The 24,826-nt window shown below is 43.2% G+C and overlaps 1 protein-coding gene across 1 annotated transcript in view; it reads left to right on the plus strand.

Annotated features, from left to right (window-relative positions):
* Positions 1 to 13,861: 13,861 nt before the first annotated feature.
* Positions 13,862 to 24,826, plus strand: part of LOC103700867 (putative DUF21 domain-containing protein At3g13070, chloroplastic) — a 33,089-nt gene continuing 22,124 nt past the window's right edge. The window contains exons 1-3 of the mRNA XM_008782763.3: positions 13,862 to 14,514; positions 20,591 to 20,688; positions 20,810 to 20,903. Of these exons, the coding sequence (XP_008780985.2) occupies positions 13,933 to 14,514; positions 20,591 to 20,688; positions 20,810 to 20,903 (774 nt within the window). The 5' untranslated portion in view covers positions 13,862 to 13,932. The remainder of the gene's footprint in view (positions 14,515 to 20,590; positions 20,689 to 20,809; positions 20,904 to 24,826) is intronic.

The following is a 24,826-nucleotide window of genomic DNA, read 5'->3' on the forward strand; positions in this document are numbered from 1 at the left end:
TCGTTTAATTTTAACCTAAATAAAATAATATTGTTTTTTAGATTTAAATCTTTATGCTAGCCGGGAAAAGATATTATTTTCCAGATGAACCATGACTTGAACAAACACCAGTATGGTTTCCATTTTTTACTGCTATTGGTACTACTGTTCTATTTTCTAATATACTCAAGATAATGGCAGTTATTCTTGTGATAAACAATAAATAATGATTTTTGATGGGTCAAATTATTTGAGCCGATGATGTTAGAGAAAACTCAAATGCTATAATTTATTTTTCCTTTCCTCATTTGTTTTCTTTATTTAAAAAAACAGTGGAATGCATAAAAAGTTCTTGCATCCTCTGTTATGATTAGGCCAATAAGCATCTTTTAAATTGTAACAACCCAGCCTCACGCAAAAAAAGTTAGCTAGAATGTATTTTTTTGAATTTCTTAGTCTTGTATAAGTATCCAAGATTTTTCTCACGAATAACCTGTGGAACTAAACACACGCCCGCGGAATGCTTACATACTCTCTAGTTTAAACCCTAACATTCTCATCAGGTTAAGGATTCAAGTCTGTTGCTGGTGGTCCAAACCGAGAACGATTGGCACAGCGGTGTGAACGGAGTTCCGTTTGAGTTGCCTTGGTTGGTGTTGATTGCGCTCCACCTTCCACCGGGAAACCTGCAAGCAAGCCTCGCACCACCACTGGGACAGTGGGGGCCCTCCGACGATCAAGTCAGAGGAGATTGGAGGAGAAGGAGAGATAATAGTAGCAAGTAAGAGAATGTTCTGGAAGTTCTCGCTTATCCCCCCCCTCCTCCCCCCAGCCGCATATATACCAGGCTGGGGGGTCTTTCAGGGGGGTTCGTCATCGTGGGGCACGATGGAGCTGCCACTGACACGGCCGTTACAGGGCGTCGTGGGGCAGCGCTGGGTACGGCCATGACAGGGCGTAGTGGAGCTCCGCCTTGTACGGCTGTTACAGGGGATCGTGGAGCAGCGCCAGATACAACCGTTGCAGGGAGTAGTGGAGCAGGAGGCTGCGGCGTGCCTCTGGGGAATAGTCTGTCGTTGTCGAGAGATGTCCGACTCGGGGTCGGGCTGCGGAGACGAAGATGTCCGACTCGGGGTCGGATTGCTGGATCAAGGGGCTGCCGACTCGGGGTCGGGCTGCGGAGACGAAGATGTCCGACTCGGGGTCGGATTGCTGGATCAAGGGGCTGCCGACTCGGGGTCGGGCTGCGGAGCCGAAGATGTCCGACTCGGGGTCGGATTGCTGGATCAAGGAGCTGCCGTAGTCTTCCTGGGCGCGCGTGCCGGTCACGTGGGGCATGGTGGCTAAGTTCCCCCGTAACAGTAGCCCCCCACTTCCGAGCCCGGAACCAGAAGGGGAACGGGTGAAGGGAGTGATGCTTCGAGATTGCCGCCATCCCTCGGAGAGACGCGCGCGCTTCGAGCTCCCCGCCTTCTTTATGGCGTATGGCGGTTGTTGCTGACCTGGCAGTCTGAGGATTTCGGCGGACATCCTTCCTTAATGGCGTCGATTCGCCTTTGGGGCGCGAGCGACCAGGAGCTTCGTTCGCGCTTGGAGGAGGCCGAGGCTGCCCGCATTGCTGCCGAGGCGAAGCACAAGGAGGCTCGGGCTGATCTGCTGAGGATCTCCTCCGAGGCGGACGACCGGATTGTGGCGAAGGTCATGGAGGCAAAAGCTCAGATTACGGAGCGAGCAGAGGCGGCGCTGGCCGAGAAGAGCGCGGAAATCGGGCGTCTGGCGGTACAGGCCTATCGTCAGTCCGCCGAGTTCACCCGTGATATGTCGGAGGCGGTACAGGCCTATCGTCAGTCTGACGAGTTCGTCCGTGACATGTCGGACGCGGGGTCCGACTCCTTTATCTTAGGCTTCGAGGAAGGCCTGACAAGGGTGTCGGCTAAGTACCCCGAAATTGACCTGAGTGGGATCTCTCTTCTAGACTCCTCTCCGGCGCCATTGCCTGCTGATTCTCCAACCGCCTCCCTACCCCCTGCGGACGTGCCCGGCGTTCCCGACCCGGGGGTTCCTCCAAGCTGACCTTCTGTATTTTTGTTCTTTTCTTTGTGTGTTGGCGTTTTGCCAAGTTGTATGGGTCTCGGCCCTGAAACAATGAAAGTTAATGCAAATAGAGTTTCTTCATTTCACTTTCGTCCTTCTTCTTTTTAACTCTTGGTAGCGTCTCGCTGACTCCCGACTCTTGAAATTCTTCTGGCGCTAGGCCAGGTATCTGAGGGTTAGGCCTCAGGGAATTCTTCCAGCGCTAAGCCAGGCACCCGAGGGTTAGGCCTCAGGAACTTCTTCCGGCGCTAAGCCAGGCATCCGAGGGTTAGGCCTCAGGAACTTCTTCCGGCGCTAAGCCAGGCATCCGAGGGTTAGGCCTCAGGAAATTCTTCTGGCGCTAGGCCAGGCATCCGAGGGTTAGGCCTCAGGAACTTCTTCCGGCGCTAAGCCAGGCATCCGAGGGTTAGGCCTCAGGGAATTCTTCCGGTGCTAAGCCAGGCATCCGAGGGTTAGGCCTCAAGAACTTCTTCCGGCGCTAAGCCAGGCATCCGAGGGTTAGGCCTCAGGAACTTCTTCCGGCGCTAAGCCAGGCATCCGAGGGTTAGGCCTCAGGAACTTCTTCCGGCGCTCAGCCAGGCATCCGAGGGTTAGGCCTCAGGAAATTCTTCTGGCGCTAGGCCAGGCATCCGAGGGTTAGGCCTCAGGAAATTTCTTCCGGCGCTAAGCCAGGCATCCGAGGGTTAGGCCTCAGGAAATTCCGCTCGTTGGTCGGCCAAGGCTGGCGCAAGCCGAGGCGACCGGTCGGGGCTTCAGGCTAGTCTGCTCCCGGGATGATCATCGGGTTAGCCTGGCATCCGAGGGCCGAGCCTCGGGAGATTCCGCTCGTTGGTCGGCCAAGGCTGGCGCAAGCCGAGGCGACCGGTCGGGGCTTCAGGCTAGTCTGCTCCCGGGATGATCATCGGGTTAGCCTGGCATCTGAGGGTTGTCAGGCCTCAGAAAATTCCGCTCGTTGGTCGGCCAAGGCTGGCGCAAGCCGAGGCGACCGGTCGGGGCTTCAGGCTAGTCTGCTCCCGGGATGATCATCGGGTTAGCCTGGCATCCGAGGGCCGAGCCTCGGGAGATTCCGCTCGTTGGTCGGCCAAGGCTGGCGCAAGCCGAGGCGACCGGTCGGGGCTTCAGGCTAGTCTGCTCCCGGGATGACCATCGGGTTAGCCTGGCATCCGAGGGCCGAGCCTCGGGAGATTCCGCTCGTTGGTCGGCCAAGGCTGGCGCAAGCCGAGGCGACCGGTCGGGGCTTCAGGCTAGTCTGCTCCCGGGATGATCATCGGGTTAGCCTGGCATCTGAGGGTTGTCAGGCCTCAGGAAATTCCGCTCGTTGGTCGGCCAAGGCTGGCGCAAGCCGAGGCGACCGGTCGGGGCTTCAGGCTAGTCTGCTCCCGGGATGATCATCGGGTTAGCCTGGCATCCGAGGGCCGAGCCTCGGAAAATTCCGCTCGTTGGTCGGCCAAGGCTGGCGCAAGCCGAGGCGACCGGTCGAGGCTTCAGGCTAGTCTGCTCCCGGGATGACCATCGGGTTAGCCTGGCATCCGAAGGCCGAGCCTCGGGAGATTCCGCTCGTTGGTCGGCCAAGGCTGGCGCAAGCCGAGGCGACCGGTCGGGGCTTCAGGCTAGTCTGCTCCCGGGATGATCATCGGGTTAGCCTGGTATCCGAGGGCCGAGCCTCGGGAGATTCCGCTCGTTGGTCGGCCAAGGCTGGCGCAAGCCGAGGCGACCGGTCGGGGCTTCAGGCTAGTCTGCTCCCGGGATGATCATCGGGTTAGCCTGGCATCTGAGGGTTGTCAGGCCTCAGAAAATTCCGCTCGTTGGTCGGCCAAGGCTGGCGCAAGCCGAGGCGACCGGTCGGGGCTTCAGGCTAGTCTGCTCCCGGGATGATCATCGGGTTAGCCTGGCATCCGAGGGCCGAGCCTCGGAAAATTCCGCTCGTTGGTCGGCCAAGGCTGGCGCAAGCCGAGGCGACCGGTCGGGGCTTCAGGCTAGTCTGCTCCCGGGATGACCATCGGGTTAGCCTGGCATCCGAGGGCCGAGCCTCGGGAGATTCCGCTCGTTGGTCGGCCAAGGCTGGCGCAAGCCGAGGCGACCGGTCGGGGCTTCAGGCTAGTCTGCTCCCGGGATGATCATCGGGTTAGCCTGGCATCCGAGGGCCGAGCCTCGGGAGATTCCGCTCGTTGGTCGGCCAAGGCTGGCGCAAGCCGAGGCGACCGGTCGGGGCTTCAGGCTAGTCTGCTCCCGGGATGATCATCGGGTTAGCCTGGCATCTGAGGGTTGTCAGGCCTCAGGAAATTTCGCTCGTTGGTCGGCCAAGGCTGGCGCTAAGCCGAGGCGACCGGTCGGGGCTTCAGGCTAGTCTGCTCCCGGGATGATCATCGGGTTAGCCTGGCATCCGAGGGCCGAGCCTCGGGAAATTCCGCTCGTTGGTCGGCCAAGGCTGGCGCAAGCCGAGGCGACCGGTCGGGGCTTCAGGCTAGTCTGCTCCCGGGATGATCATCGGGTTAGCCTGGCATCCGAGGGCCGAGCCTCCTGGTCGCAGTCAGCAGCGCGAAGGCGATCTTTTCAGCCTTCGTATACCGCGTCTCGGCATCCCGTAGGACCCGGCTGATGTAGTACACAGGCTTCTGGAGCTTTGCCTCTTCCCGAACCAGTACCGCACTGACTGCGGTTGGGGAGACCGCCAGATAGAGGTAGAGCATCTCCCCTTCTTGCGGCTTGGACAGCAGGGGAGGAGACGCCAAGTATTCCTTGAGCTGGTCGAATGCTGCTTGACATTCGGCCGTCCAGAGGAAGTCTTTCGGGCGTTTCAACACCTTGAAGAAAGGTTGGCAGCGTTCGGCCGATTTTGCCACAAATCGTCCGAGCGCGGCGACCCTCCCAGCGAGCTCCTGAACCTCCTTCACTTTGGTCGGAGGGGACATATCTTGGATGGCCTTGATTTTGTCCGGATTGGCTTCGATCCCCCGCTGGTTGACAATGAAACCGAGGAACCTCCCGGCCGAAGCGCCAAAGGCGCACTTCGCTGGGTTCAGCTTCATGCGAAACTTCCGCAAGGTGGCGAAAGTCTCCTCCAGATCCGCGATGTGCTGGTCTGCATGGCGGCTCTTCACCAGCATATCGTCCACGTACACCTCCATGTTTCGGCCGATTTGCTCTTTGAAGATTTTGTTGACGAGGCGCTGGTAAGTGGCGCCAGCATTCTTCAGACCGAAGGGCATTACCTTGTAACAGTACAGCCCCCGGTCTGTTATAAAAGCAGTTTTCTCCTCGTCCTGTGGAGCCATCATTATCTGGTTGTAGCCGGAGAAGGCGTCCATGAAAGACAGCAGCTGATATCCGGAAGTCGCGTCGACCAGTTGGTCTATCCGCGGAAGCGGAAAGCTATCCTTGGGGCATGCCTTGTTCAGGTCGGTGTAGTCGACGCACATCCTCTACTTTCCGCTCGCCTTCCGGACAAGTACGACATTTGCTAGCCATTCGGGGTAGCTGACCTCCCTTATGAATCCTGCCTCCAAGAGCTTGTCTACCTCCTCTGGCGTGCCTCTTTTCGCCTTTTCTTCCCGAGCTTTGGAGGGATCTCGGCGGCCTCCTTGCTCCGGTGGGCGGCCGCCTCCTCGGCGTCCGCATACTGGTTCGCCCGGGACAACAGCTCCGGGAAGCTCCGCGGCAGGCGTTTGTCCAGGGAGAAGGTGAGTCTGCCCTTTCGGAAGCCACGCTTCAGGGCTGAAAGAGCCACCTCCTGGCTCAGGTTCCGGACTTCCAGCGTAGCCTTGTTGAAGCGGGTAAGATAATCCCGCAAGCTTTCTCCCTCGTTTTGCCGGACATCAAAGAGGGAGTCGGAGACCAGTCGCCGCCGGCTACTGACGGCGAAATGGGTGATGAAGAGGCGAGTAAACTGGTCGAAGGACTGGATTGAGTTAGCCTCCAAGCCGGCGAACCACGCCCTTGCCGGGCCACGGAGGGTCGCCGGGAAGGCCTTGCAGAGGAGAGGATCTGATGCTCCGTGGAGGAGCATAAGGGTCCTGAAACTCTCGACGTGATCCCGCGGGTCCGCCGCCCCGTCATAGGGCTCGATCGCCGGCATTTTAAACCCCGGCGGATTCGGGGTCCGCAGGATCCTCGAGGCAAGCGCCGGCTGGGAGGAGATCTCCAAGTCGGCGAGGGGATCTTTGGAGTGGCCCTTCAGGACCTGGAGTTGTCGGTGGAGATCGTCCACCCGCCGGTTCAGGGAGCGCGACCGATGGGTGGGAGACAAGGAGCACCGAGAGGGGGACCGACTGGAGCGCGGGTTCCTTGAGGACTGGGGGGTCTGGGAACGCGCCCGGGCCCGCCTCTCGTACCCCGCGCAGCTCCGATGGGAAGGTCCCGGCAGAATGGACCGTGCTCGAGAATCTTCCTCGCGCCGGCGCTCCTCCCCATGGGAGAGGAAGGAGCGCGGGTTGAGGAGGACAGGTGAGCGCTCAGGGAGCAGCGGCTCCTGGGCCCGCTGCGGCGCCCGAGACATCACACCCTGCAGGTTCTGCACTGCCTCCGCGAGGGTGCGAACCTGCTGGGCTAACTGGTCGAACTGAGCGGCTTCGACCATCTGAATGGGAGGTGGAGCGGTGGAGTGTTGCTGAGAACGTGTTGGAGACGCGGCGGCCTCCCGGCCGGAGGCGCGAGAGGCCCCGCGACCGGAGGCATTGGAAGCTCCACGACCACCTCGCCGTGCCATTACGATCGCTCTGAGATTCGGGCCCTCCTTCTAGCGCCAACTGTTGCTGGTGGTCCAAACCGAGAACGATTGGCACAGCGGTGTGAACGGGGTTCCGTTTGAGTTGCCTTGGTTGGTGTTGATTGCGCTCCACCTTCCACCGGAAAACCTGCAAGCAAGCCTCGCACCACCACTGGGGCAGTGGGGGCCCTCCGACGATCAAGTCAGAGGAGATTGGAGGAGAAGGAGAGATAATAGTAGCAAGTATGAGAATGCTCTGGAAGTTCTCGCTTACCCCCCCCTCCTCCCCCCAGCCGCATATATACCAGGCTGGGGGGTCTTTCAGGGAGGTTCGTCATCGTGGGGCACGATGGAGCTGCCACTGACACGGCCGTTACAGGGCGTCGTGGGGCAGCGCTGAGTACGGCCATGACAGGGCGTAGTGGAGCTCCGCCTTGTACGGCTGTTACAGGGGATCGTGGAGCAGCGCCAGATACAACCGTTGCAGGGAGTAGTGGAGCAGGAGGCTGCGGCATGCCTCTGGGGAATAGCCTGTCGTTGTCGAGAGATGTCCGACTCGGGGTCGGGCTGCGGAGACGAAGATGTCCGACTCGGGGTCGGATTGCTGGATCAAGGGGCTGCCGACTCGGGGTCGGGCTGCGGAGACGAAGATGTCCGACTCGGGGTCGGATTGCTGGATCAAGGGGCTGCCGACTCGGGGTCGGGCTGCGGAGCCGAAGATGTCCGACTCGGGGTCGGATTGCTGGATCAAGGAGCTGCCGTAGTCTTCCTGGGCGCGCGTGCCGGTCACGTGGGGCATGGTGGCTAAGTTCCCCCGTAACAAAGTCCATTCAAATCTAATCACAAGCATCACAATCAGCCCATAGTTAGCCTCAATGAGCCTGTTTGCCGTGTCTCCTACTCCATATAGTTTATGGTCGAGTCCACTCTCATACCATTCGTAACAATACAGAACCTTATCCAAAAAAGCTAGCCGGAAAGTATTTTTTTGAATTTTTTAGTCTTGTATAAGTATTGAAGATTTTTCTGATGAATGACTAATATGGAACTAAATATATATCCACACGGGTGCTCACATTAATAATAAACCATGCCTAATCAGCTTAATCGAGAAAAGTGGTGGGAGAACATGATGGCTTGCTTCTTTTGAATAAAAAAAACAGCACTCTTCCATAAAAAAGTGAAGGGCTGAGCTTTTGATGATAACTTGGATTATTCACTCTCGCCTTCTAATTTAACTAGAGAGATCCAATCAACATATCACAACCATGGATGGATCCTAATGATTGCTTCGATCCCACATACCTGCATGGGACTGCTTGTCATTCATAGCAGGGAGCCTGCATGATCATAGGGTTGGCTATGAACTAGAGAGGGTGTAATACCGAGGCCTTTTTAAAGCTTGATATCGAGTTGGGTCAAGTCCAATTGACCAGCCCAGAAGCATGCTTCAGCCCAAAAGAAAAATAAGGGGCCGCACGTGCTCAATACATGTGACAAAGAAAGAAGACTACATCGAGAGTCTCCTTCCTTCTGACTTCACCGGAGGAATCCGATGTCGAGGTGGATTCCGGCCTCCTTCGCCTCTACTTAGAGCTCCCTAAGCTTCTCTTCGATCCCACTGGAGAATCTAGGCCTCCGATCGAAGCCTGTCACCAGATTTTCTCGAATCCCTCTCCGATTAACAGTAGCCGTTCACACCCTTGTCACAGCCAGTCACCATCGGAAACCAAGTAAGGAACCAGTCTCCCTCGAGCCACCCACACTCTCTTTCTTCTGGGTCCTTTGGAAGCTCGGTGTCAGCCGGTGATTGTTGGATTTTGGCTGAGAAGAACAGGTGCTCTGTTTTTCTCTATTTTCTTTGGATTTCTCAATTTTGTTCCTTCTATTGGGCTGGTAACGCCGTCGTATCTTGTTGCCGAGGTCTTCGCTCGGATCCTCACGATGGTTTGCGATCGTAGCTGGGGCTCCCATCGTCAGAATGTCTCGGTTTCATGGGTTAAGAAGGGTGAACCCCTATTTTAGGAGGGGTTTTCCTCACCACCGGCCGCCTGTTATCGTTGACCGTGGATCCTTGACCCCAGGCACCACTTGCAGCCACCCCCTTCCCTTCCTCTTCCTTGGTTAGAGAGAGAGAAGCTTGTTTTCTCTCTTCCTCTCTCTTCTCCATCATTTTTCTCTCTACTGGACTTTCTCTCTTTACTTTCTCTAGAGATGTTACATCTAGCACGGCACCTCTCTTCGTGATTCTGGATCCACCCTAGTGAAGAGCCCTGATTCAAGGCCGGTGGGCCGCACGCCAGCCCCCACCTTGGCCCTTTCCGAAAATTTTATAGAATTGGTCATCCTGATCTCTATTGAAACTCCTATATCCTAGTGTGAGTATGATCAGATGAACTCTGCTTTCATTGGACCTTGTAAGTACGACTCTTAGTGATTTCTGGATCGATCTAGGTGAAGGATTCTGATCTAGGGTCGTCGGGAGGCATGTCAGCCCCCACCCTGTCTCTTGCTACACATTGTTAGATTTAATCGTCCGGATCTTTGTTGAACCATCTTGCTCTAATTCAAGCATGATTCAATGAATTTTACTTAGATCAGACCAAACGCTCACTTGGTCAACCCTCTGAGGATATTTGAATTAGAATTTTTATATTTAGAATAATCTTGATAAATTTTGATGAAAAATATAATTTTTAAATACCAAAATTTTTGAAGAATTTTTTTAAATTGATTGGACTGATATTTTGGATTCACTCGCTCACGAGTGGGAGAACAGCAATCCTAGTGGTTAGAGTTGTTGCCTAGCGATGCAACCTAAGAGGGGAAATGAATTGTGTTCTCAAAAATTTTACAACTATATACAACAGAAAACAATCTTTTAAATTGCAAGTGAAGTGTTCTGTGACATGTATGTACAACTAAGATATTAAATGAAAGAATGAAGAAGATCAAAAGATCATAAGCATATCAAGCAGCAAGTTTTATCATGGTTCGGTGCCAAACTCAGCACTTACGTCTACTCCTCAAGGCATTTTCGTTGGAAATTTTACTATAGTCTATCTCAAGATTACAGATTGATTATTTTTTCCACGCTCACAATAAACCCCAGTTGATTTCACTAAAAATCAACCAAAACCAATCCAATCATAAACTTTCCTAGGCTTGATTACCCTTTTACAGTCCAATTTTAAGCTTGGATAGATCTTTCGCTAAGTTTCAAGCCTCTTGAAACTTACCCTCGACAATCATTGAAACAGAAAAGCTATACAGCTCTATAATGAACAAAATAAAAGTCATTGAAGCTTAAGTTAAATGCTATGGATGCTCTTCTTTGATGCTTGGATGTTTCGCTTGAATGCTCAATTAATATCGTTTAAGAGCAAGTGGACGTACTTGAATATCACTTGATATCCCTCAATATCTCTTTTTCTTTTTCTTAATAATGCTTCTCCAATTTGTTTGAAATGCATTTATATTTCAAGAAGTTGTTGGAGAGCTGTTTTTAGCCATTGGAAGAATGAAAAGAGCTGATAAAGAGGAAACTTTCCCATTCTACACTTGTAAGAAACTAGTTGTGGGAACTATTTCACATAGAGGGGTCGACTTGTAGTCTTTTGGTATTGACTCTTAAAAGGCTTACAATGACTCGTAGGGATCTTGGGTCAACTTCTAAAATGATTGTTTTTCACTGCTTTCTATCTTTCTCCTATAGCCATTTTAGGATCGACTCGGCTAATCTTGGAGTTAACTCGTGATCGGGAGAGGGTCAACTTTTGTGCTGCTTGGGTCGACTTATGGAATGACCATTTTTCACTGCATCCTGTTTTATTTTATAACAATTTTGGGGCCAACTTGTGTACCACTAGGGTCGACTCATGAAATTGTGCCAGTCCTCTCCAGCATGTTGGGGTTGACTCTTGGAAAGTTAGGATTGACTCCATTGATCCTTGGGTTGACTCCACTAGTCCTTGGGTCGACTTCTTGCACCTAGAAATTTAATGCTTCTCTATTTGACCTTATGGTCTTTGGGGATTGGCTTCTATCATCTTTGGGTTGATTCTTTTATTGTAGAACTTCAACAAGCCTTGTAAATACTTTTCCAACTTGGGCAATTTGGTTCATTTGCTTATCCAATCACTCAAGTCACCTAGAAATCATTTTTACTTCTTGCACACAACCTTAAATACTTTAAGAACACATGATTAGTAGACTTATACTCAAATATTTTGTACTCATCAAAATCAAACCTTTAGGCCAACAAGAGTTGTCAAAGAAAGTGAAGTATGATCGCGGATTAGCATTGGATGTAGGTGGTTATTATACTGCTTATCTCATGCAAATAAAAGGAGAAAAGGACCCCTTTGCTAATCAAATAGCACGTTGTTATTTTTATCTTTACCTTAATTTATCGTTGCATTTATCTTTTAAATTTTTTGCCTTTAGTTACCTAGCTCAACTATAGTTTGTTTGTAGATGTAGTGTAGACTTATAGCCCCGCGCCTCTTCTAGGTAGGTAGTATTATGATAACGAAAGTTTTTGAAGGTCAAGATACTAAAACCTGTGCTAACATCACTTTACTTTCTCTTTTCGGCCGTTTGATAGCAATGGCATACCTGCGCGCACACAAAATCTTCTAGGGGATACTTGCACCATCCATATTTCCCTAACAGATAAGTTTTCGACCCATAGGAGCCTAACCTAATTCGAAACCTAGCCTAAATTTTGAAGCTTAGTCTTTTTGTTGGGCCTAAAACCTAAGACTAAACTTTGCAAAAATCGAGCGGTTGCTCAAGTCTTATGCAATCATATATTCCAGTTTCACAAAAATGAAAGTTTATGATGCTGATAGTGATAATAATAGAATTTCACAAGTTGAAAGTTACGAGGATAGAAACCAAATTAGCATAAGAGTACTTTTTGGTCTCAAAATACCCCAAGTGACCATACAGTAATAGGGTTGTAGGTCATAGCTTGGGTGGCTATATATTTATTATAACATTACTACACAACCGGTGTACAAAGCATGTTGTCCTCAACAAATTTGTTCATTTCACAAATTAACTTCACTTCTTTTTACTTGGAAAGAGGACCTTTGTTTTTGAACTTAAATTTCTTTAACGTCTATTAGTTGGAAATTCCTTCAACCTACTAAACACAAATCTTTTAAAGAGATTTTAAATTAGAAAAATTGTCTAAAATATGTCTAGGTCCTATTTTATTTCATAAATGAATCTTGAAACCCAGTAATAAATCTTTTATTAATGCTAAAGAGTTCTTAAAAGAGGTTATGGATTTGCTAAAATAGACATAATTAGTAAAAATAATCAAAAAAAGTTTAAATCCCATAGAAGGTAGATCTAGATTTTTATATCAACTTTGTCTTCAGCTATTTTGTCTAATTCTTTTTAGTTTGGGAGATACACTTAATCAAACTTTCTCGTAAAAAGAAAATTTTTTGCTTTGCTTGGTCTATTTCAAGGTCTAGAAGATGGAATTTGGCCCTAATTACTTGTCTTCAACACTTTACGGGGTAACGTCACATCATAGGGTTTAAAAGTGACTTAATTTCACTAGAAAAAGAACACATAAATTAAACATTGTATGGGCATGTTAAAACTTCTTGAATTGTGGCATATGATTTAGCTTCACAATATGGCGGATCTCACTTTTGGACCCTATTATAAGGGTCCACATAGAGTTTGGTGATCCCACTAGATCACTATGAAAGCAGAGAGATTCAATTATGTCTATCGTTTAGGCAAAAGACCGAATCGAACAATAAGTAAGCATATATAAAGAAAGGCAAACATCGTCAATTAAAGTTGGAATTACATCAAGCACCCAAGGTTCAAAATCCAAGAGCATAACATATTTTGCAAGTGAGAAGTGGCATAGGAATTTTAGGCAACGGAAGGAAAGTGCGAGCGAAAGAAAAGACCAAAGATGATATGTTGCACCTTATTTTAAAATAAGGGTATATGGATGCTTAAAAATAAAGGTATAAAAGTGTAGAAGATATAAAAATTAAAAGATTTTTATATATTGTTAGGATTAGAATAATAATTGTTGCATTGCTAGTGATTTATCACTAAACCAAAACATAATAATCAATACCAAAAAAATAATAATTCTATTTCTCAAAACATTAATATTTGATAAATAAAATGTTCAAGGAAACATCTCAAATTTTATATAATGACCATTCATGTAGTACTTAATGACCACAAAAATAGAAGAACATATATTATTTCAAATTTTTGGCATCCATAACATAAAAAATCTCTGTGTAACATTATTCAAAATAGTGATGATGATTATATAACATTCTAAAAGCTAACATTCTGTTCAAGAGAGAGATTAGGAAGGGTTGCTAGGGATTATTGCTGGCCGTTATTTCGGTCGTAAAAAATATATCCCAGCCCTGCCGATAGGAGGAGGGACAAATATCTGGATTGAAAACTATACTCATTCCTAGATTAGAAGGTCCATAAACTCTAAAGAGAGGCTCGAGAAAGTTAATGCAGACATCGTAGCCGTCGACTAAATTTGAAAGAAATTATATTGAGAAGTCATCTGAGAAAAAAATAAAGAATTTTTTTGCATGAATACCCTCCTAAATATCGGATTTTGCATGAATACCCTTTCAAAATTGATATTTGCATGTATACCCTTATAAAATACTTATTTTGTCATTTTAATCTTTTTTAATTTTTGTTTTTGCATATGTACCTATGCTACCCAACGACGTTAAAAAATTAACGGTTTTAAATTAAAATAACTAAAATATCCTTAATGAATAGACATGCAAATAGATCATGATCTGATAGCAGTAGAAGAAGACAGAAACAATAGCATAATTTTAAAATTTTATGTTATTTTTAATTAATATAAATATGATTTTTTTTAATACCATCAGAACAATCATTATATTATGGATATTTGTACAATAATAGAATTTTATAAGGGTATACATATAAATATTATTTTTGGAAGAGTAATCATACAAAATTTGATGTTAGAATGGTTTTCATGCAAAAAAAAAAAAAAATCCAAAAATAATAATAAAAAAAAGGAGCCGCTCTCTGTCGCCGACGGTAGTAATCAAATGGCTGTCCCCAACTGCTAGGGTTTCGGAGGAAACCCTAGAAGGATGCCGCTCTTCTTTCTCTCGATCCGATCTTCCCGACCTCCGATGAACACCCCGACCTCCATGGATCTCGCGCTGAAAGCCTCGTTTCTCGGTCGACCAGCAAGATTCGGATACGGCCACCACAAAGCTTCGCTTTTGACTGAATTCAATCGGAGTCGTAGAGTCCCTGGTCGGATCTCCGCCAGAACTCTGTCGCCGCGTTTCCCTTCGCTATCAGTTCAAGGATGCGATAGTTCGTACTTGCCCAGTATTTTGAGTGCCGAGGCTTGTTCGAAGAATGATGCACGCGAGGTGTTTGCTATCGATCAGAAGGCGAGACGCATAATCGGTTTTGTTGTGGCTGCGATCGCCTGCGGGCTGTTTGTGGTGAGGTGCCAAAGTGTTCTGGCTGCGGAAGGTGTTGCGGGTGCTGGGGTTGGGGTTTTGAGATCGGGGCGAACGATTGTTGGTGGTTTGTGGCCGAAACTGCTGCAGATTCTTCAAGTGTTTAAAGAGCAGGGCTTGATTTTGGCGGTGCTGTTGGGTCTCTCTGCATTCTTTTCCATGGCAGAGACCTCGATCACTACACTGTGGCCGTGGAAGGTAAGTGCTGTTTCGTTGATTCTGAGAAGACCAGTAGACCAAGTTGATTCTGGCCTTAAAACCGACTTCTTTTTTTCTTTTCAAAGAAGAAACTTGTTTTTAGATAACATGGAAACAATATTTGTTAGTTATTAGTAGTATTATCCATCAGACAACTAAACTTGGGACACCACCATTGTTGATGGACTGTACCTTCTGATTAATTATTGTACTTACTTCAAAACTTGCATTTAACATATTCGACATGGTCAAAAATATTTCAAGTTTTAAAAGAATGTCTATGGCAAGGGTGTCAAAAATGGTTGGGCTCCTTTATATCCAAATAAAATGCAGATTGTGCTTAAATTCCAAAATCTAAAACCAAATCTCATTTTATACCCTACATCCATATCCAAAGTAGAGTCAAAACTAATGAGATATTAATTGGGTTCCAGGTTGTTTTTTTGGTATTTGTTGGCCTAAGTAGCCTATTTTTTAGATGTGAGGCAAGGTAGAAGGGCTAAGGGTATACTAGTAAGGGTGAGCAGTGTCACCATTGACTGTTGTCTTCTCATATGTCATCCCAACACTCATTGATGTAGCTGCCATTGCCTTCACCATAAGATAAAGGGAATAAGTACCTAAAACTTTTGTGACAGAAATGGAGGTGGGAACTATTTTTCAATTGACATGCATAAATGACAAAACAAATATTAAACCTATTATATAAGAATACAAGAATATATTTTATAAGCAGCTTTGGTTTCAGATATGATTTTGCCCATTAACCAAACATGACCCATTACGACTATAGATCTGATTTTGGGACTCAAACCCAAACCAATAGTTTATTGTTCTTATTTTTTAAATCCAAGCCCTATATCTTGAGTCCGTTTTGGGTCTGGTTAGTGGGTTATTGGTCCCCATTTTCATCACTATACCATTAGAGAGAACATGAATCTATTCATAATTTGAATTTTATTAGGAATTCTGATTTTTCGTATAAGGCATTTTACTAGATTAACCTTAATAAATGGTTTAGGTTGAGCTATCTATAGAATCCTTTTACATGTTACAGCCCTATTGTAACCTTCTTAAATATCTCCTTAAATTTTACCTTTCTTGCAAGCCCATTTGAAATCATCTGTTATTGAGCACTTGACCAATTCTATTGTATATCAGCAAATACTCGCATCTTAATTGTTCAATGTGGCACTTAGTAAGTAAAATATTGTTTTTCTATTAGTATGAATTGTAATTCATAGGGTTAAGAGATTTTGAACTCGAGTTAAAATGGCTAGATTTTAGTACTTGGAATCTTCTACCTAGGGTAATGTATCCATTTCGGAACCTTCTTAGAATCTTGAATCCACACTCAGTTCCTAAGCACTTTCTTGCTTAAATTGTTTCTAAATATCAGCTTCCTTGTACAAGTAATTGCACTCACTCCTGCATACGTTCCTACTTTTGGCAACTAAGGATTATATTTCCCCTTGGTTATTCTATTAAAGGTTGTCGAACATTGTTGTGCAGAATGCGTAAGGTTTCTTAGTGATGTGTCCTTGAGTATGCCTCCAAGGGACATAACTTCTACTTTTATCCTTCCAATTATGGAGAAAAAGGACTAAAGGAGCACATGACCATGGAGGAATGCATCTTATAAAGCATCAGCTTGTTAAGTATAATAAAATATTGGTTAGGTGATTGACTTTCTGGTTAGAGGTCTAGTCTTTTAGCTCTTTATAATGGTAGATAATTTCTTGACAATTTTGAGATTAAATGGAAAATTATATTTAGTTGTAAATGTCTTCTTCTTTACAGGAGGTCTAATGACACTTCTGAGAAAAGTTAAATTCCCGGGATGTGTCTATTGATTGTAGTCATTCATTGGATGGATATTTGTTTATACCTCAGTTGTTCCGAGATTGCCCTTAAGGGGCATATTCTCATTCCTGAATAGGTCATTTTATTCATCAGTATTCCAAGATTCATGTCTATTCTTCTTCATTCTTTTTATCCCATAGCACATTGTCACATTGTGTTTCCAAGTGTCATATTGGCCTGGATGGATTTGTGATTCTTTCACTCTCCACGTAGTGTCCTATTTTGATAATCCATAGTTTGATAGTACTAGCACATAAAAACTGTATACACACACCCAAATACATGTATATTGTGCATTTGGATTTCTTATTTATCTATGTGTATGCTCGTGATGTTGATCTAGGACACAGATGGCCTGCTATGGTTTTAAGATGGGCCTAAGAAGTGAGGGATATCAGAGAGAGAAAAAATACCGGAGAAGGTATTAAATAGGGAAGGGGCATAAAGAGTGCGAGAGAGAATGGAAAGGGATAAGGGACCAAAGCTGGCCAAAGAAACAACTTTCTCAACAACAAACTCACGTATAATACACGACACAAACCCATCATTTTAACTATTCCATACATTGTATATAGTCTACGAAAACTTAAGGACCAAGTAACGAAATATTTTTTTTAAAGGTAACGTAGGAACTAACAAGTGGACTGATTAAATTGTGATGATATAGGATCTTTAGAGCTTAGAGTCTTCTCAATTTGATACTCTAGATGCAGTGCACCGTCAGTTGCAAGCTCTTGATGTGAGGGATAGGGCTTTCTAGGGTATGTAATTGATAAACGCTCAAAATAAGATCCTTGTAAGGTAGATCTATAACTGTTATTTGCTAGTTATTTGATACTGAAGCTTAAATTGTTGGAGGGGATATTTGAACGTGAGGTGGAGGGGTTTGATTTTGTAGGGGGAGATCCCACTTTTATTTATCAGCTGAGCTCTAGGTACCTAGGTTCTAAGAACCAAAGCATCACATTTGGCATGCATAATAGCCATTGATGACACCAAGTTGGGCATAGTTTACTATAGATATGCAATAGAAGTTTGATATATGTTAGATCCTTTTGGGCATATAGCTTGGTGCATTGACTTCCTTGAACGGAAGCATCAAACGTTGAATTAAAGCTCAAGGCATTGGTTACCATGGTGGAAAGAAAGGAATGGAGTGAAAGAATGAAGGGAAGGGAAGAGGGCAAAGAGTAGCCTAGGATGTTTTGCTTTAGTACTAAATTGATGCAAGATCACTTAGGGGATGGCTTGCTATAATGTAGATGCGTGTAAAGAGTGAGGGAGATCAAAGAAAGAGAGGGAGGGATTAAGAAGGCACTAGAGAGGGAGGGGGAATAGAAAGAGTGTGAGATAGAGGGAAAAGAGAGAGGGATAATAGGAAAGCTAGCCAAAGAAACCACTTTCTCAATAACAAGCTCATGTACAATCCATGACTCAAGACCATCATTTAAACCAGACTATATACATGTATATGTACGATAACTTAAGGACCAAGTAACCAATTTTTTCTTTTTAAAGAGTTACTTCAGGACCAAGTAATTTATGAGTCAAATAAACTTGATGGCCAAATAACTTAAGCACTGATTTGGTGGCCAAGTAACTTAGACTGAGACACACACATATATACAGTAACTTAAGGATCAAGTGACTTGGTGACCGAATCCCCAAGTAATACCAAATAAATATAGTCTCCATATAGAACAATTTGGATTGTTAAATAACTATGGAGACTAATAATATCCTTTGATGCTTTTATCTGTTTGATAGGGCTCGAAGAATCATGGTATGGTCTACGTCGCAAAAACCAAGCCCTTAACTTCATTGATGCCATGGTTTATGTACATACATATGTATGCAAGGTCTTAAATTTCGGTGGAATTGTAAGGCATCCATTGTGTCGAGTGTTGGGAGAGTATAGTCGGGAATGGGCCGAGATGGGACATCCACCATCTTGTGTGGTGGTACACGAGGCATCTCGTTCTTATGGAAAAACTAGGATGGCCCCATCCCATAGTATTTAAAACCATATATGTATACATGCATGTATATATCTATATATATTTATATATATGGGTTATTGCATGTTCATGGACATGTATATATACAAAAAAACACATGTTAAAATATCCATGTGATTTGTGTGCATGTATTTATACACATTCATGTAACAACAATAAATGACCAATACACCCTCTAGCACAAAACTCTCTATGTTATGTGCATAACTCTCTCAAATATGAATGGACACTTTTAAAAATCTTTTTGGTAATGGCAGCATATATGTTTCTTGCTTTGACCTACAAAAGGAGTGGTCTAGTTGCTTCTATTTCTACCGTGTAATTTTGAAAAGGGTCATGTAATTTTGAAAAGGGTCAGTCTGGAGACATTACTAGGACGTCTTTGTATAAGAACATTGTTATGAAATACTCTTATTGTTCTCTTAAAAATAATAAGGTTGATTATGACTACTAATGGAACTGATAATGCCAACCTCAACAAATTTAAGTGTTAGGAATAGAAGAACCCATTCATGGTCTTCAATGCATGATTAGTGTTGAGTTCAAGGTTCGCTATCTCGATACTAGACCATGTACCAGTATCATATTAGTACAATGTTGGTATGCTCTGTATAGGAGTCGGTTTTGACATTACTGAAATTTAGTACGCCCTTCGTATAGAGTCTTGGTTCAATATTGGTAAGTATGGTATGCTTGGTATGAGGCAATACATATCGATACAACAAACCATGGTTGAGACTGTGGTTCAAAGGAAGATTTATCGTCTTGGTATCAAACTCTGTACCGGTATTTTGTTGGTACAATATCGGTATGCTGGGTACGGGGGTTGGTTCGGCATACCGAGACTTGGTATGCTTCGGTATGCCTCTTGTATCAAGGCTCGATTTGATACTTGTATAGTACTATATACCGGGTAAGGGGCGGTATGCATCGATACAATGAATTATGGTTCAAAGCATGGAATGCCGTACCGGCCCGTACCGGCCGGTACATACCGGTCCGGTCCTAGACCGGTATCGGAACGGCAAAAAAACCGGTATTTTCCGGTTTTTTATCCGAACCGGCCGGTTCGGGCCCGTACCGGCCGGTTCGGAGCCCGTACCGGCCGGTTCGGAGCCCGTACCAGCCTCGTACCGGTGCGAACCGGCCGGTTCGCACCGGTACGATTTTTTTTTTTTTTAGAACCACAGCGCCGCGCGCTATAGTTTTTGAAACCACCGCGTACCGTACCGGTACCGGCCGGTACGTACCGGTCCGGCCGGCCACCTGTACGCCGACCGGTACCGGTACGGCGGACCTTGGTTCAAAGTGCATAGGATGAAATCTAATTTGCAAATGCAAGCTGTTGATTGTTATCTACATCATCCAAAGTGCTTAAAATCAAAACGCCTGGTTTTCAGATGCTTCCTACCATGCATCCATTGGTGATAAAAGGACACTTCAACAAGAGGTTTGGGTTGGATAATGGGAGTATGTTATTCTTATGTGGTTTTAAAGATTATTATGATGATGCGAATTCTTGATTTAGATGGAATTATTATGATGATGCAAATCTTGATTTAGATGGAATTATTATGATGATGCGAATTCTTGATTTAGATGGAATTATTATGATGATGTGAATTCTTGATTTAGATGGCCCATCATGCATGTTTGTACCCAAAGGAAACTTGTTACTTAGTGGCTGTATGAGAGCTGCACATTGGCACAGGAGCACATTTCCTGAACGTTGGAACTTGCCCTCTCTTTTTCCATGTGGCATTTATACCGCATATCAATCATATAATGGGCGCATTTTTCATGACCTAATCTACTCATATTGTTGCACTTGTATTTCTAATCCTAAATTATGGTGTTGCATTTTTTCTCTAGATATTTGAGACATAGATCTTAGTGCATTCACTTTTGTAGGATTTTCTTAGTTAACTACTTGTAAACAAGACTAGGTACTGCATTCCCCCAAGTTGTTTCTGTATGCTTGTGGGGTACTTTATTAATTTTTTTACCTTGATTTTGCCAAATTCTTGAGAATTTGTTTGAAGACAGCTGATGAAGATGGGCTTGAAGGAAGTAAGGATAAATTGTTTAATAATATTAGATGTATGCTTTTTATTTCTTACTACTGGATCTGGTTGAGTTTTGTATATCTATGGTGAAGTTGGCTTGTTGATCTTCATATGCCTTCTTTTCGTCAGGTTCGTGAGTTAGCTGAAAAAGAGCCTGAGAGTGGTGTCTTCAGAATGCTTTGCAGTGATGTTACTCGTTTCCTGACCACCATTCTTATTGGCACAACGTACTGTTTTATTTATTGCTTTATTATTTGCATTTTTCCTGTCTATTTTAGCAGTCTGCTTTTTATCATTTACTTCACCCAGTATTCACTCTTATTTTACACTACTCTTATGTGCACTCAGTGTGGTCAATATTGGTGCAACTGCACTTGTGACAGAAGCAGCAACAGCAATTTTTGGTGAAGCTGGTGTTACTGCAGCGACAGGAGTTATGACTGTATGTCCTAAACTGTTCTTAGATCAGCTTTTAGATTCATCTGTCAACTTAGTTCTTTGATTATGATTGTTGATCTGTTTGAGATGTCATGTTTCCTTATCTATGTTAGGCTATGTTTTAAGTTCTCAATGATAACATGTCATTTTTATTGAAGCAATATGTTCCAGCCACTGCACACTGTTATACCTGCTTACAGTTTGAAAAGGAATGGTTTAGTTATCAAATTATGTACATTGATGATGTGGAGAGAATCTATTCCATAACTGACTGCCATGTTACGAAATTATTCTATCAAGCTGAGGTACCAGTGTTGAATATCCAAGATATAATGGAGATATGATAGATATTTTGCTAGATGTTTAGAGTCCAATAGAGGTACTTCATCCACATGTGCCTTGTTTCCGTCGTTCTATGGGTTCTGGATGTGCCTGTCCTGGACATTAATGAGAAACTAAAAACAATAATTGCTTTCCATAATGGACAATAACCAACAAAAAATTTTTAGAGCCACTGTAGATGTAGTAAATCATTTTCTGATGGTGAGATAAAATATTGTTTACTTTTCTTATACATATTATTATAACAGATACAAAATGTTGAGCTAAAAATATTATTTTAATTCATTTTTTGTATCATTTTGTAATTATATGCATAAAGATATTAAACATTTTTTTTATTTTAGCTTCAGAAAATATGTATTTTTAGTTGTTAACCATTATGAATTTATGGTCAATAATAATTATTATTTTCATTACATTTTACATAAATTTGAAAAGAGTCTCTATTTGTCAAAATCATGGGATGAGTCCATAGTAATCTGGTATATTGATTTATTTTATCATATATTTGATCTTAAATGATAAAAAAAATTCTTTCATATAATTTTTGGTTTAGGAAAAAAATAAAGAGAGGAAGTTGTGTGATTGTTGATTTTTTTTAATTTTACTTGGATGTATTTTCTCATGGTAAGAAAGCATGTAGAGCCCATTATCATCTAGCTGGTTAAAATTCTTGAACCCTAAAGGTCCATCCTAGCCTTGTTTGTAATAATGGAATTAGTGAGTATTTTTGGTTAAGAATAATTTTAGTTTGCCACGACCTTTACAAACTTTTTTCGTTGATTTTATTTCTTCTCCATATAATTCTGCAAAGTGAACAACAATTTTGTTCCAAATATAAATCCTTGTATTGCATGCTGTGAAACATTCCTTAGATGAAGAATTTTTCATGTATATTGTCTGCTAGAATTGCATCATTTAGCCAACTTGTGATAGCACAAATGATTGTTGATGGGAAAAAATAATTATTTCAAAATTCAGATATATCTTGTTACATCAATATTTGATAGCTATGAACTGAAAAAGGCATACAAGTCCATTTTAATGATGTAGGCACCATTTGGGATTGCATTGGAGGGACCAAAAGCGCCTTTCTGGAGCCCAAAAAACATGTCTGGGAATATGAGTGGGTAGAAAACCTAAAATAATTTTCCGGTCCTCCTAGAAGCCGAAAAAACTCTATATGACAAAAGCTCTAATTTGGAGCTTCTGCTTTTTGAAGCCCTTTGGGAAGTTGTTTGTCTGACCAAAAAACCCCTAAACTTTACACTGTGTTTTATTAATATGAAAAAAATATTATAATATAATACTATTATAATTTTTATACTAAAATAATAATATCACATTCATATATTATAATAATATTATACTATAATAACTTATTAATAATGTAGTAAAAATAGTAGTAAGTAATACATTATATCAAAATATTATGTTATAATTATTAACTGATAATAGATACATTACATTGCATCCTATCCTATCCTATCCTATTATTATTATTATTATACAATATTATATTATATTATATTATTATGAAATATAATAATTTATTGTATTATTATAATGTAATATTATGTTTTATTACACTCTACTATACTATGTTATAATATAATATATTATATTATATTATATTATGACAATATTACGTTACTATCATTATTATATCATTATAATCATATTATAATACTTTAACATTTATAATATTATACTATATATTACAATATTATACTATTCTAATATTATACTATTCAAAATAAATAATTTGTAAATTAGGAATACCTTATAATAACAGTTTTAGTAGTACAAAGAGTTCAAAAATTGAAAGCACTTTGCAATTTTCTTTATTATCATTTTTTAATCCTAAAAGTACTTTCTCAGTTTGGTCATCCAATAGATGTTATAGTTTCATATATTGCCCAAGATGACAATGCTTATGAAAAACTAATCTAAACTTAATTATGCCATGTGAGAGCAATGTGCAATAAGTATAGAAAAATAAATGATAAATAAATACACAAGGTAAGATCAAACACAAATAACTCAACAAAGATTTTATAGTGGTTTAGAGCCAAACTTAGCTTCTACGTAAACTCCCCAAGGTTTCTTCCTTGGAAATTCTACCATAATCTGTCAACAAGATTGCAACTTAGTTGTTTTTCAAGCTCACAACCAAACTCAGTTGATTTTTTCTAACAATCAACCAAAACCAAGCTATTTTGCTAGTACAACTAGACCAATCCCGAGTTCCAACACAGAAGAACTCCTTCCTTCTAAGTTCAGCGAAATCTAGTCAATTTTTTCAGGATAATCAACTGCAAGTTAACTATTTTTGGGTAAAGGCAAACTTCACAAGACAATTGATTTTTTACGATATCAGCCATGCCAAAAAACCCACATGAGATTCTCTAATCTCATGCACAAAAGAAAGATAGAAAATAAAATACAATATAACCTCTACATGGATTTATACTATTGTAGCACAAATTTGATTGCTCGAAATTTAGGATCTTGAAGTGGATAGAATTCAGCCCTTTCTTATTTTCTTTTCTTGCTGGCTTTTGATCTTGTGGTAGAACTCAATAAATAGATGTGGAAGCTCTCTCTATAAGTATTTGGAAGCTTTCTTTAAAGTGTGTGGAGGCTTTGAATGGTCACTTCTTAGATTAATACTCAAGTTGAAGCTTTAGAAATGGTGGTTGACTTGTATTTCTTTTTTCTTTCCCTCATCCGCTCAATCTCCTCAATCCATTCCTTCTCTAATTAAATTTGGAAGCATTTATAGCTTGAAAAGCTATTGGTGACCTGTTTCTAGCCATTGGAGAGGAGAAAATAGCCGTTGGAAGCCGTTTTGTACGTTTTGTGCTCGTAAAAAAATTAGCCAGTGGAGCTATTAGATGTAGAGGAGATGATTCCTATAGAGCCGGAGCCGGCTCCTGAAATCTTAGGGTTGATCCTTGAAATCCTAGAATCAACTCCTGAAGTTCTGGGGTCAACTCCTGAGGTGTATGGAAATGGTTGTATTCTATTTTTGGCATATGGCTTTTTGGGGTCGACTGTTGCAAGTCTCGGGTTGACTCCTGGGGTTCTGGGGTCGACTTATCTTCACTTGGAGTCGACTCCACTGCAGAAGCTCCCAAAACACTTCAAATACTTCTCCAACTTTGGGATATGTTCTTCAAAGCTTCTCCATCCTTTTCTAACCCTTCGAACTCATTGAGCTTCCTATAAAACTCAACTTTTCTGTTTCTAAGACAAGTCATACTATTAGAATTTATATTCAAAAGTTTTGTAATCATCAAAATCAATTCTTTGGGTTAACACCGCAACACTTTAGAAATGTAGTTATCAAACATCAAACAACCTTTTGTTAAAAGCTCTACTTCCAAAAGCTCTATTAACAATTGCTCTACTACCAATAGCAATTCTAAATAGGGCCTTAGCGTCTCTCCTTAATGTATGTTCCAGTATGTCTTTTTTAATGTGATTTCTAAAATTGTGCAGTAACCTTACAATATTTGCACTACATACACACGTACTTGCATTCATGCATGAATATGATGGACTATGCACTTTATGTTAAAT

The sequence above is a fragment of the Phoenix dactylifera genome, chromosome 16 (assembly GCF_009389715.1).
Source record: "Phoenix dactylifera cultivar Barhee BC4 chromosome 16, palm_55x_up_171113_PBpolish2nd_filt_p, whole genome shotgun sequence".
Lineage (NCBI taxonomy): Eukaryota > Viridiplantae > Streptophyta > Magnoliopsida > Arecales > Arecaceae > Phoenix > Phoenix dactylifera.